We start from the raw sequence: 13,328 nt of genomic DNA on the forward strand, positions 1-13,328 counted from the left end.
TTGCCTGGGGGAGATTTTGGGGTCTTGGGTCCCAGACTGGATGGGGGTAGTGGCTCACTTGTCAATCTTGGGGACATGGGGCTTCTTTTTCTCTACTCTGCCCTGAAGGTCTAGGCTGGGATGCACTCTCCCCGTTTGCATGACTCCAGATTTCAGCCAGGCTGGGACATGTTCCTCATCCTTGGGGCGGGAAGACACATCCTCCTGTGTCCCATTTCCTTTCCTAGCTCAAGAGCTGATGATGTGGGGTCCCAGGGTGGCAGGGCCTAGAAAAGCAGGTGTGTGCTGGGTGCTGGGAGGAGCTGCTGACATGCCCTCTTGGCAGCAGCACCCACTACCCGCTTGCCCGGGGCCACGAAGGAGCCCTGTGGGAACTGGGTGGAGGCAGGGCAGGGCCACGTTCTGCTGGGACAGTCAGCCTTGGTTCCAGGAGGAGAGCTGGAGCCTCTGGCCGTTACAGTTTGTGCTGAACCAGAGTGTGAGGGCTGTGGGCTGCCAGGACCATCTCCTTGGGCCTGGACAGGGACGAGAAGTAAGGGCAGCAGCCCTAGGGCCTCCTGAGTGGGAAGGGCCTCTGAGACAGCTGCTCTCCCTGTTGTCATCCACATGGAGAGACAGAGGCACAGAGAGGGACAGGTACTTGTTCTCATGGGCTTGGATTCAGAGCTTAGTCTCCCAGTACAGCCCCACGCCTGGCCTCATGTGTGCTCTCCCGCCCCCACCCCTGGATTGGGAGTGCTCTGGGCCCTGGGGTGCTGCCATGCTCTGCTGGCTGCCAACTTGGTGGGGTCCTTCTGGGTCCAGGACTGTGCTTTTGTGGTCCCCTCCTGGCATCCATTGTTCTGGGAGTTCCCATCACCTTTTTCTCATGGGCCTGGAAAACTCCCTCCCCCAGCTCCCAGGAGCCCACAACCAGTTGGGGCGGCCAGAAGCAGAGGCCAGGTGTGCTCCCCGGGAGGCTTCCCAGAGGGGTGAGGGACACTTGGAGAGCAAGGTGTAGGGCTGGGGTGATAGGGATCATTCTCCAGCAAAGACACTGGGCAAGCTTCTCTTTCTCGGGCCCTCAGGGCCCCCAAATAAGGGGCTGAAGGGTGATTACCCTTCAAGGAGGGGGGTAGGGCTGGGCCTTCTGGCACTGGAGAGAGGCCTTGGCTCTCCTGTCTTGCTGCCCTGATTTCTTCACTTCTAAGTGAGGAGTGAGGTACGGGCCTGGGGCAGGGGGGTGACAGGGCCCCATATCAGACCCTCATCTCTACTGTGCATCCTAGAAATCAGGGATTTGGTACTTTAATTTGAGCGAGAACCCCACTTTTGTACCGTTGTATCCCCCTCCGTTCCTGCTGAGTTGGTTGGTGCTGCTTGAAGGGTTGCTGAAAGTTACCACTCAGGACTGGAGCGTGGCAGAGCTGCAGGGGGCTTTAGATGTCAAGGTAGAGAAACTGGGGTCTTAGAAGGAGTGAGGTCCCTCTTGTCCCTGCTGGGGCTGTTCCTTCTGCCTCTGCCCCTCCATGATGGCATATCTGAGGCTGGTGTTGTCGCTGAAGTGAAGGTCTGCCTCATGCCGGGTCTCTCTGAGAGACCAAATGTCAGTAGTGAATCGGCTGTTCCAGAATCCAAATCCTTCCAGCAAGGTTCCAGAAACAGAGAAGGAGAGTAATGAATGGGTAGTCAAGTGTGGAGGTCAGGGTTCTGCCAGCCTGGGTCACTTGCCTGGGTTGGGTAGCAGTGGGGAGGATTCTAGAGGGGTTGGGGACCCTTCCCAAGCTGCTGGCAGTGGGAGTGGGCTGCAGGTTCCAGGACTTGGCCTCCCACCCTCTGGGTGCCCTTTCTCCGGTTTGCTTGCTGTCATCATCTGCGGTGTGTGACCGCTGCAGGTGCTCTGTGCCTTGGCAGGAGGGCCCTGCCCATGCCACTTTTCCTTCTCTGCCAGCCTCCCGGGGACAGTGTCTGGGATGCCCTGGCAGGGGTTGGGGCAGGGTGCTGTCTCCAGTGTGAGCCGGGGGGGGGGCAGGGAAGTCTGTCCAGCAGCTGCTGCAGCCAGAGCTCGTGTTAGCGGAAGGGAGCCGCTGGCGGTGGCCAGCATATGCCGGCTCTTAGTGCTTCCTTCAGCAGGGCTGCCCTCTAGGTGCTGAGCGTCAGACAGAGGGCCGAGGACCCGCATACGGTTCCCAGCCTTGTCCTGAGGTGGGTAGGGCAGGAGCTGCGCTCCCCTTGGGACGGCTCTGGAATAGAGGCTTGCCCATGGTGTTGCTCCTTGGTAGTCAACACTGAGGACTTGAGCCCAGACCCTGGCTAATCAGTTGTTCCTAGGTGTATTAAGAAGTGATGATCAGGGCGCCTGGGTGGCTCAGTGGGTTAAGCCGCTGCCTTCCGCTCAGGTCATGATCTCAGGGTCCTGGGATCGAGTCCCGCATCGGGCTCTCTGCTCAGCAGGGAGCCTGCTTCCCTCTCTCTCTCTGCCTGCCTCTCTGCCTACTTGTGATTTCTCTCTGTCAAATAAATAAATAAAATCTTTAAAAAAAAAAAAAAAAAAAGAAGTGATGATCAGGCTGGCTGGGACGGAGTTCCACCAAGGACCTCTGGGAAGGGAAGAGACTGTCCTCAGAGTAGGAGGGGATGGTCAGGACCCTGACGAGTGGGCCCCTGGCTGCTGTCTTTCCAGGGGGATTCCCAGGGCACCAGTGAGCAGGGGTTGTGGATGCAGACTGCCATTCAGACACATGGGCATTGGGCCTGTATCCATTAGCCATGGGGGCTCCTTGGGACAAGCAAACAGAATACCCCAGAAATAATCTTGGCCCGAGTGTGAGATGGTTCTGGGTATGAAGGGAACTAGTGTTTCCCAAGTGACTACTGTGTGTGAAGCTCTGTGCTTGGGGCTGGGAGGGGTGTGTGTGTGTGTGTGTGTGTGTGTGTGTCTGTGTGTGTGTGTGTGTGTGTGTGTGTGTGTGTTGGGGTATTGCATTGGGACTGAGGGCCAGGGGAAAGAAAGGGTCCTGTCAGATCTCCCTCCTGGCTTCTAGGAAGCTAAGCGTCACTGCGGGAGCCATCTAGCTCTGCTTTATCACGGGGCCCAGATCTGCCAGTGTCCCCTGCAAGTCAGGTCCCAGTTCTGCTCGGTTTCCCTGTGTGTCAGGTGGAAGTATCAGGGTCCCGTAAGGCTGAAAGGGATGATTCGAGTATGCGAAGAGCTCACTCCCGGCAGAGCTCCCCGTTGCCGTTACTGTTGTGAACCTCTCGGTCATGTTTCTTCTCGCCAGTCCCAACCACCAGCTCACTCCTGGAGTCAGGGTTTGGGGGTATACCGAGAACGTATCCAGCGCTCCCCAAGGCAGCTGGCGAAGCCAAGGAAGAGTCCCACAAAGCCGGTGGATGGCTGCTGCAGTCCGCCAGACATGCGCCCACCTGTGGCTGAAGCCCAGCGCCTTGTCTGAGAGCCTGCCCCGCCCGGTGGGTCTGGTGCCCACAGGCCCCAAGGACAATGCGCGCTATTCTAAGAGCCAGGCAGGGTCTGTGGGGTGGCCCTGTGGGCTCCCGTGTGCAACAACCAGGGTGTTGTTCTGAGCGGGCCTGGCGGGCTGGCCTCTGCCTGGGGAGTGTTGGCATCAGGCTGGCATCACCTCCCCATCCTTCTGGGGTGAGTGAGCCCCAGAGGGTCCTCCTGGCGGCTCCCAGAGAGGCTAGGATTCGAGCTTCTGCAAGGGGTACGTCTGGCTAAGCCTGCCCATTGAGGACCAGGCCCCATGCTCGTGTGCCTGTGGGGTCCGTGCTGAAGGACACAGCCCCACCCCCCATCCTGGGCACCGGGGTCAGAGGCAAGAAGTAGGCAGTAAAGACGTTCTGGTCATCACTTGGAGCTGGGGGTGAGAGGGAGTGCGTGCCCAAGAAGAGGCCTGGTAGCGTCCCTGGAGGAGTGGGGCACTGTGGAAGGTTTCCTGAGGCAGGGATGAGGTTGGCCAGAACCTTGGGGTGAGTCAGGCAGTGCTCTCCGTGGTCCCTGTGCACAGATGGCTGGCGGTGTCCGCCCAGACCATGATGGCACCTCTAGAGGTCACGGCTGAGCCCCCTAACAGGTGGGGAGATGCACCTGATTGGCCCAGCCTCTGGGGGGCTGGCCCTTCTTGCATGCTGGGTCCTGGGGGGTGTGTCCGAGTAGAGATGCTCAGGTGCTGTCTGAAGGCTTTGCCCTGGCTGGCCTTACCTGCCGTGGGCGGCCACCGTTTGTTGACATTTCCTGAGCTCTCAGGCACTGTCCCAGAGTCTTCACCAGTACCGGCCTACCTGCCACTCCAGGGCCACAACCCTGTCTCCCTCCAGCCTCTTCCTCCCTCAGGACCTTGGCTCCTTTTTTCTTTATTTTACTTTTTAAATTTTTTTAACTTGGGGAGGGGGGGTGCTTGGCTCTTGTCCATCCTCTGCCTGTGCGCTCTTCCCTAGCTGGTGTCCGGGTGCCTGGTTTTCATTCTTCATGAGTCTTCTGAAATGTCACCTTGGGGAGGTCCTCTCTGACTGCCCTATGTCCAGTGGCCCTGTCTCCCACATCATTTTAGGTGCCCCAGTTTTCCCCCCCTGCCCTAATAAATCGTTTGCTCTTTGCTTCACCGAAATGTAAGCCCCATGCAGACAGGGGCCTGCGTAAGCTAGGCCTGCACTGTCTTGCGGAGTCTGGCCCAGCACCGGGCAGAGAGCAGGAGCCGGTCAGGTTTTTTGTGGAACAAAGGAATGATCCTATGAAACCAGGACTGTCCTTTTAGCACGGGGATCTGGATATTCGCAGAGGCTCACGGACTTGCTCAGAGTCACCCAGCAGCGGAGGGAAGGCCAGACCCAGGACTGGTTTGAGCCGCTGCTGAGCGACTCCGAAGGAAGGAGGAGCAAGGAGGAACGCGTCTTGGAACAGCTGGGGAGGCTTAGAGGCCCAAAGCTGGGGTGCTCGGCCAGCTGGAGCAAGGGGGCTGCAGAGAGACTGCCTCTGGGGCTCCTGGTGGGGGCACCCGCTGATGCAGACGGAGGCGCCCCTGGTGCCAGGCACTCTGTGCCACGTGCCCAGCTCTGGAGGTGCTTCCCGGCCTGGCTCCAGCCGCCCCAGACTATACAGTTGCAGTCGTTGTTGGCCTTGACTGCTCAGTGAGCTCACGCCAAGGGGGTGGGGGCTGGCCACCCTGGGTGCAGGAGGTCCCAGTAGCTCTCCTGGGCCTGGGCAGACCCTCCCCCTCTTCCCTCTTCCCCACCAGACCTTGCCCTCGGCAGAGCCTCCCAGCTTTCCTGAGCAGCCGGCACTGCCTGGGGGGTGTCTGGCCAAGACCCCGCTGCCATCCTTCCCTGAGCTGCCCTCCTGAGAGGTGAGGGGCCTCTGAGGGGCAGTCCCTTCTGTCTGCACCCCGCCCCCTCTGACTGGGCTAGAGGGGAATTTTCCTGTGACTCACTCTGCTGGCACTTCCTGTGGTCACCAGGGCAGGGGCTGGGGGGGACCCAGTGGGGTGGCTCTGTTTTCTGGGGTCACAGGGGGAGGAGGGTGGGCCGGGTGTCCCGCCCCCTGACGGGATGTGATTCCCCAAGGCAGGCTGCAGACCATATTTGGGAAACTTGCTTTTCTTGCAGGCAGCCTGGGGATGGGGCCCGTAGGCCCCCAAGTGCTGCAGGATGGCCCTTGCCCCTGCCTGCTCCTCCTGGGGCTGTGGCCTCTGGACCCGCTTCAGCCACCTCTGTTCCATCCTGCCTTGGAGCCGGGGGGGGGTAGTCCGCTGTTCTTTCTCAGGATGTGTATTTTTTCAAAGCCCAAGCCAAGAAATGCTCATTAAATACAAACTGAGAAATTCTGAAAAACAGGAAGAGAAAGCATCCCCCATTGTCCCAAACATTCACACTGTTATTCTTACCCTCTCTCCATTTTTTTTAAGTTCAGGTGACATTTTGTGACCGTGTAGTTAATGCTTCCGTGCGTCTGTGACCATCATAATCGTGATGTGGGCAATGTTGCAACACCCAGCAGTTCCGAGCGCCTTTGCCATGGTGCTAGCCACGGTGCCGGAGTGAACCCGCCTTCTGTGCTCTCTGTGATCTGCCCACCTGGGCTGACTTCTACTCCCAGCCTGGCCCCCAGCATCTGACTCTTCCTGGGTCTGGAGACTCTGGGTGGCTCTGGAGAAATGGATTCCCCGCTGATCCCCATTTGTCCCCTCCCTGGGAGGCCCAAGCAGCCCTTGGCCTCCTGTCACCCAGGTGCCCCCTTCATTCCTACCCCCTTCTGGGACCTTCTGAAATCTCTGGGTCCACCCTGATCCTGGCACCTGCCGGAGGGGAGCGGCAGGGCAGAGACTGAGGACGGAGAACACAGGAGCCAGCAGGGTTCAGGGCCTGCCAGCTTGGTGTCCGCCAGTGCTGGGGTCCTCCTGCCTCTACCCCATCACCCCCAAGGCCCTCCCCAGGTCCCACGCAGGCTGCTTAGCAATGCGACCTCTCTGTGCCCGGGCCATGTGCAGCTCCTGTCCCTCTCCAGGAGGGTTTGCTGACTAAGACAGCCCCTCAGCAGCGCCCGCTTCTTGGGTGGCTGGGAGAATCAGCAGGAGAATGACAGGGTAAAAAGTAGGGCCAGGGGAGGTACTGCTTTTCTTCGGCCATCCGCTGTCCGTACGAGACCCCTTTCTTGTTTTGCCGTATCTTCCTCATTGATTCCTGTTGCCTGTCCCTTTTCCGGAAGCATACATGCCCGTGTCTGCAGTCCTGCAAAATACGTAGAGTGTTTCATGGACGTTTATAATGTTTACATAAAGGGTTGTGGGCTTGCTACTCTAACTCAGGGGGGTGTGGCTGGCCTCCCTCCCCGGATACCTGGACACGTGCTGGAGCCCAGAGCAAGTGGCAGATGTGTCCTCACATGCCGGCTGGGACCCTGCGCAGCCTCCGTGGTGCTCTTAGCCAGTCTTTTGCCCTCCAGACAACGCACTGTTTGTATCTTGTTGGTTTTCCATTGGTGCCTGTCTTGTCTTTGCCTTGCTGATATGTAGAATGCTGCAGATTCTAGATTCATCCCGCTCTCGTTTGGTGACCTGTTACCCCATCAGCTTTGGGTTACCCGCCTCCCCCTGGTGGAAACCATTCTGCTTTGGTGAGGTTGGATCTGTTTGACCTCATTGTTAACCTTATGTTTTGTGCTTTTGCGGTCTTTGTTTTTAGAGTTGTAGGTCATAATTTTTTCCCACGTCAAGGTCATAAAGATATTTTCTGCAGTTTTTTTCTTTTGTTAGAGTTGTGTCTTTGACTCGTGGGTCTTGAATTGTTCTTTGTTTATAACTTGAGGCGAGTGTGTGAATTGATTTTTCTTCCTCCGATGAATGAGTTTCCTAATGCCACCTGTGAAACAGCCCTGGCCTGCCCTCTGCCCTGGGGTGCTGCCATGAAGGGTTGCGCGTGGGGCTTCTGCCGCCGGGCTGTCAGCCAGCCCTGTCCTGGGGTACTGGTCCCCAGAGAGCTCGCTGAACCAAAGTCCTGGCACGTCCTCATACTCCAAAAAGAGTGTGCTCCGTTGCATTTCATTTTCAGAACTGACCTGCTTATTCAAGGACCTCTCTTTCTCCGTTAATTCTAGAAGGATTCTTTCTCTTTGGTTAAATTCCTTTAAAAAAAAAAAAAAGGAAAAGAAAACTGGCGTTTTTGTTACAATTGTAACTTACTAAGTAAGCTCAGGCAAATTGGCCTTTCATAGTGCTTAGTCATCCCACCGTGAACTTGGTGTGTTTTCTCTTTTATTTAGGTTTTTCCTTGAGCCTCTTGGCAGAACGTCCACACTTTTTGCCCTGAGGTCTCCTGCTGTCTTTGCTTGATTAATTCCTAAGTAACGAGTAGCTGTTGGTGGTGGTGGTGCAGGCTTTTCTGTATTTCTCTCTCATCAGTTGCTGGTCCTGGTTTGTTGGAATTATTTCGGAGCTGGTCACGTGGTCTGCAGATGAGGGCCACTTTGTCCCGGCAGATCCCCTCCCCACACGCCAGTGTGTTTCTCTTGGCTGGCGGGGCAACAGGACCCGGGGGTTGGAGCAGGGAGGGTGTGCGTCCTGTTTTCTTCCCAGAACCTGCTGGTCATTGTTGTCACTCTTGCTGTCCTCCTCAGCGTTGGTGCAGGTTGTAGCGCCCGCTAAACCACTTTGGAGTAGTTTCCAAGAGTTTGTGGCGTGCCATCCCTGGAGTGTAGAACGCAGCTGCATTCTGGAGGAGTCTGAGGTAGTGTCCAGGCTTATTTGAGAGACGCTGGGATCAGCTGGGCGTCTCTGCTAGAAGCAGGAGGGGCAGAGGCCCCAGAATCTCCTCAGACCATCTTTTCTCAGTGCCAAGATTAGCTGCCTCAGGTGGCAGCTGGGCGGTCCGCCGAGCCCCCGGCATCCATCCTCATGCACCCCTGTGTCCTCTCTCCCCAGAACGTGCTGGCCAAAGCCCTCTATGACAACGTGGCCGAGTCCCCAGATGAGCTCTCCTTCCGCAAGGGCGACATCATGACCGTGCTGGAGCGGGACACACAGGGCCTGGATGGCTGGTGGCTCTGCTCACTGCATGGGCGCCAAGGCATTGTGCCCGGAAACCGCCTGAAGATCCTGGTGGGCATGCATGACAAGAAGCCGGCGGGACCTGGACCTGGCCCACCTGCCCCGGCGGCCCAACCCCAGCCTGGCCTCCACACCCCGGCTGCCCAGTACACGCCCATGCTTCCTGCCGCATACCAGCCCCAGCCCGATAGCGTCTACCTGGTGCCCACCCCCAGCAAGACTCAGCAAGGCCTCTACCAAGCGCCTGGGCCCAGCCCACAGTTCCAGTCCCCCCCAGCGAAGCAGACATCGACGTTCTCAAAGCAAATGCCCCATCACCCTTTTCCCAGCCCAGCCCCCGACCTTTACCAGGTGCCCCCAGGGCCTGGCAGCCCCGCCCAGGACATTTACCAGGTGCCACCTGCTGCTGGGATAGGGCATGACATCTACCAGGTTCCCCCATCCATGGACACGCGCAGCTGGGAGGGGACGAAGCCACCAGCAAAGGTAAGGCTGTCTTGGCCTGAGCGGGCAGTCCACCCCCTGGCTTTGGTTTCTGGGCCCAGGCCAGACCCTTGGGGTCTCGAGGGCTCCAGCAACAGCTGCATGTTTGGTCTGGGCGGGGACAGGAGGTGAGTGTTTGGGGACTGTTATCTGGCTACTGAAGATGGACAGGCAGCTCCCAGAGAAGAGATCCCAGCTGGCCTTGGACTGTGAAGTGGCCTTCAGCAGACAGACCCCAGTGGGAGGGTGTCCCCAGCAAAGGATGCAGTGTCTGTCAAAGGTCTGGAAGTCCGGAAGGGGTGGGCCGGCAGGACTGGGCACATGAACCCTAAGCAGTGGTGGTGGGGGGTGTGTGTGTGTGCGTCGGACAGCCCAGTGGGGGGCTTGATGCTCCAGAACAACCAGACCCCAGCCTGACGGCGGGCGGTTGCCTACTCCACGTTCTGGTGATGTTATTCGGCCCACAGAGGGCAGGGTGCAGGGCCCAGTGGGGTGGGGGGCATCCAGGAGAGCAAGGGGTCCCTGGGGGCAGCACTGGAAGGAAGGAGCTCAGTGTGGCAGTTGGGCAGGCACGGCCGAAAATCCATAGGAGTAGATGGAGTCAGAGACGTAGCTTTCTCACGTGTCACCATTTGGCTGAGGAAGCACCTCCACGAGTCTCGGCACCCCCCACCCCAGTCCGTCTTGTTAATGCTGCCGTCCTCGGCCCGGGGCTTGCATCTCCCGGGCCCGGATGGCTGCCTCCTGAGCTCCAGCCAGCGTGTCGGCGTCCCAGCCTGCAGGGGAGGGAGGCACACGGAGCGGAGAGGCCGGCCGCCTTGTGCCCTGGGGCTCCCATGAGTCCTCTGGGTGTGCGAGTCTGCTCCTTGGGTGGGCGTGGAACGCATCTTCCGGCCGTTCCTGGCTCCACAGGCGCCCAGGCCGTGGGGAGGACACTGCCTGTGGGATTGCCGGAGGAGGGCCTCTCAGAGGTCACCGTGTGGGCTGTTGCCAGGGGATGCTGGGCCGGGGGATAGGGCCCTGGGGGCAGCACCCTTGGCTCCACACCGGCCTGCCTGTGCATTGTACCCCCAAGTCCATCCGCGCGTCAGAAAGAGGCTGACCGAAGAGGGAGCCCCTAGCCCACTCTCGGCCGAGACAGGATCAGCCTCTTTTTGCCTTTGGCCTGTGTCTTTCCGTGCCCACATCCCTTGAAGATTTGGGGAGTGGAATTTCTGGGAGCCCAGAAGCGGAGGAGGTGTCCCATATACTTTGGAGGACCGGGTTGCCACACCCGCTCTCCCTGTCCCCTCCATGGCTGTTCTTCATTCCAGCTCAGCCAGGAGGACCTTGAGAAACCCAGCCTGTGCCAGCAGGGAGGGCCCTCAGCCCGCCCAGCAGCCAGCATGCCCCAGAAGCCCTGGCGGGAGAGGCCAGGTGCTGGGGCAGTATTTGGCCCGTGGGAGAAGCTGCTGCACTCGGAGCATCCACTCCCTGCCACCCAGACCGGGCCTCGTGTTGGTGTCATGCCTCCTCTCGAGCCACCGTGCCCGGAGAGACAGTGGCTGAGTGGGTGCTCCCCCCAGGGCCCTGAGCCTCTGTCCTCAGGGTGTGTCCAGGGCTAATGGGGGCGCCTGCCCTCGGGGCACAGCATGGCGACCGGGAGACTCGGCCAGGGATCAGGCTGACTGGCTGAGAGGAGGCGCCTGGACTGTGGTCACCAGGGTCACTAGCTCACACTTCCTGCCCTACCTGCTCCTTCAGCTGCCTGGCAAGAGTCTGGCCAGTGGCAGAAGCACCCCGCGCTGGACTGGAAGAGCCCAGATAGGCCATTCCCAAGGTGGCTTTAGGGAGAGAAGCAGAGCCCTGCTGGGGAAACACCTACCCCATGGGGAGGCCCAGAGAACAGTGCCCAGCTGGAGAGCCTCAGGACAGGCCAGAGTCCATCCCCTGCACACTCACACACACACACACTCCACACTTCACTCACACCCGGGGAGGGGGGCATGCCCTTTCCCTTTCCCACTTCCCTCCCTAAACTGCCAGGCTGGTCCTGGTGCCCTAGTCCTTCCAAGCACTGGAAGCCCGTGGGCCAGGAAACAGCAGCGGGAGCATGCTGGGCTGTGGACCTGAGCCCACAATTTGGCTGTGGGTTCTGTGACCCTCCCAGGTGATACTCTGGCTCTCAGGTGACATCTGGGCTCAGCTGGCTGGGCCCAGTGGTAGTGCTGCTCGGGACTGTGTCCTGAGGGCCCTGGCCTGGCGGGTTGTCCTCCCCTGCGAAGCCTTGTTTTTCTTGGTCTAGGCAGCCTCGAGAGCTTCTGCTTTTATGTTCTGATCATGAAAGCAATGCTCATTTGTCTTAGAAAACATATACTCTATGAAAAAGTCTGGAGACGGGCACCTGGTAGCTCAGTTGGTTAAGTGTCTGCCCTTGGCTCAGGTCCTGATCCCAGGGTTCTGGGATCAAGCCCCGCATTGGGCTCTCTGCTCAGTGCAGAGTCTGCTTCTCCCTCTCCCCTTACCTCCTGCTCGTACTCTGTTTCTCGCTCTCTCAAATCAGTAAATTAAGTTTTAAAAAGAAAAGAAAAAGCCTGGAGAGGAGATTGCCCAGTCAAGAGGTGATCGGTGGAAATTTGGGCACATTTTATCTTTGCATCCTTTTTATGTCTTAAACAGATTTGTATGCAGACTTTTTGCATTTTTGAGACTGTAAGTCCCACAGATGTCAGAAGCATTTTCTTGGGTCCTTAAGGTGATTGTAATGGGCACCTCAGATTTGTTGTGTCGCCCCTCCCCTTGGGGCGGGCTCCAGGACGTTTCTAATAGCACAGGTCTGGATTACAGTGAGGCAGTAAATGTCTCAGTACAGGCCTCTTTCCCCACATTTCCAGGTTGTGCTTTCATAAACCTTGTGCTGCTCCTCAGAAGTCTGGGAAACAAAGGCTCTTAGTTTGGGGGTAGAGGTGAGGTTGGGTGAGGAGGGACCCTGCCAGGGTGGTGGGTGGGGTGGGAGGCCCTGCCCCCCAGGAAGCCCGGGGCGAGTGATGCCACTGGCCAGGAGGGGAAGGGTCAGATGCCAGGAGCCTGGGGCCCAGTGGCATGTGTGGCTGGGGAGAGGGCACCCCCACACCACTGCATTAGCACCTTCCAGGCTGGGGCGTAGCCAGAGGACGCTGACAGCGGAAGCAGATGGGGCCCCCAGAGAGGGACATGTTTTGTGAGGTCGATTGTGGGGGAGTGCCTCTGGGTTAGGGGCCGCAGCTGTGCCGAGGGGACAGCTGTGGTGCTGGGTCAGGCGCCTGGACAGACACAGCTGAGCTCAGTCCTGTACCTCCTGGGAGTCCAGGAGCTTGGAAGCGACCCGTGTCCAGCACGTCCCTCAGTCTGGGTGAGAGGTTAGATTGTCACCTACTCAGTCCCACAGCACTCCAGCAGTGCTCCAGGGGAAGATGCCGAGGCTTCTAGAGGGGAGTGGGCCAGAGCCGGAGCCATCCTGGGTCACATGGGGTGACGTCCACTCTGCAGAAAGGGGGAGAACATAGCTGAGCAGCCTGGAGGGGGCCGGCTGGCCCAGGTAGAAGGTGGCAGAGTGTGGGGCCTTTCCCAGTGGGGTCTCTGGGCTCACCCCTGCTCTCTGCATACGCCCAGCCCAGCTTGGGTCTCATGTGTGTCTTTGTGTGTTCTCTCTCTGTTGAGATGTGTCTGTGTGGGAGATTGAGGGCCTTGGGTCAGGAGTTCTGTGTGTCCTCCTGGGCTCTGGCTGTGTCACCCAGCCCCCGGGGACCTCGGGGTCCTGCTCATGGGGCCTCAGGTGCAGAGTGGGGCAGCCTGTGATTAGAGGGCTCAGCAGCTCCCCGGAGAGTAGGTTTCTCTGACAAGCTTTTCCTCACGGGGGGCTGCCTTCCCGCTTCCTTCTGAGGGAGAGCACTTGCTGGCCTGTCCAGCTGCTTCCTGTCACAGCTCCGTGCAGCAGTGGAAGGCAGGCTGCCGACGGCCCCGGGCCCAGGGTCCGGCCCCAGAGCCCCTCCGCCGGTGCTCCCCACTGGCTCTGTCTTTGAGACGCACTGTGGGGGCTCTCCGTGGGGCATCTGCTGTCTGCGGGGCCTGGAGACACCTCGGGTCTCACCCCAAAGCTCTGCCAACCGGCCACGTCCCGCTAGCCCCCGCCTGCCCCGCCTGTCCTGTTGTTGGCAGGTTCTAGCGGCTAAAAATAGCTCTGGAGGAGACTCAAGTCTGGGGCTCCAGGAGGGAGATGAGTCTGGGGAGGGCCGCCAGCTCCACTCCCAGACACGCTGGGGGGGGGGGGTGGGCGGGGAATACCCCCCC

The 13,328-nt window shown here is 59.2% G+C and overlaps 1 protein-coding gene across 2 annotated transcripts in view; it reads left to right on the forward strand.

The window, feature by feature from the left end:
- Nucleotides 1-13,328, forward strand: part of BCAR1 (BCAR1 scaffold protein, Cas family member) — a 35,210-nt gene that overhangs the window by 12,929 nt on the left and 8,953 nt on the right. For both annotated transcript variants that reach the window (XM_044255715.1, XM_044255716.1), the window contains exon 2: nt 8,412-9,023. In XM_044255715.1, coding sequence (XP_044111650.1) covers nt 8,412-9,023 — 612 coding nt within the window. The remainder of the gene's footprint in view (nt 1-8,411; nt 9,024-13,328) is intronic.

The sequence above is a fragment of the Neovison vison genome, chromosome 7 (assembly GCF_020171115.1).
Source record: "Neovison vison isolate M4711 chromosome 7, ASM_NN_V1, whole genome shotgun sequence".
Classification (NCBI taxonomy): Eukaryota; Metazoa; Chordata; class Mammalia; order Carnivora; family Mustelidae; genus Neogale; species Neogale vison.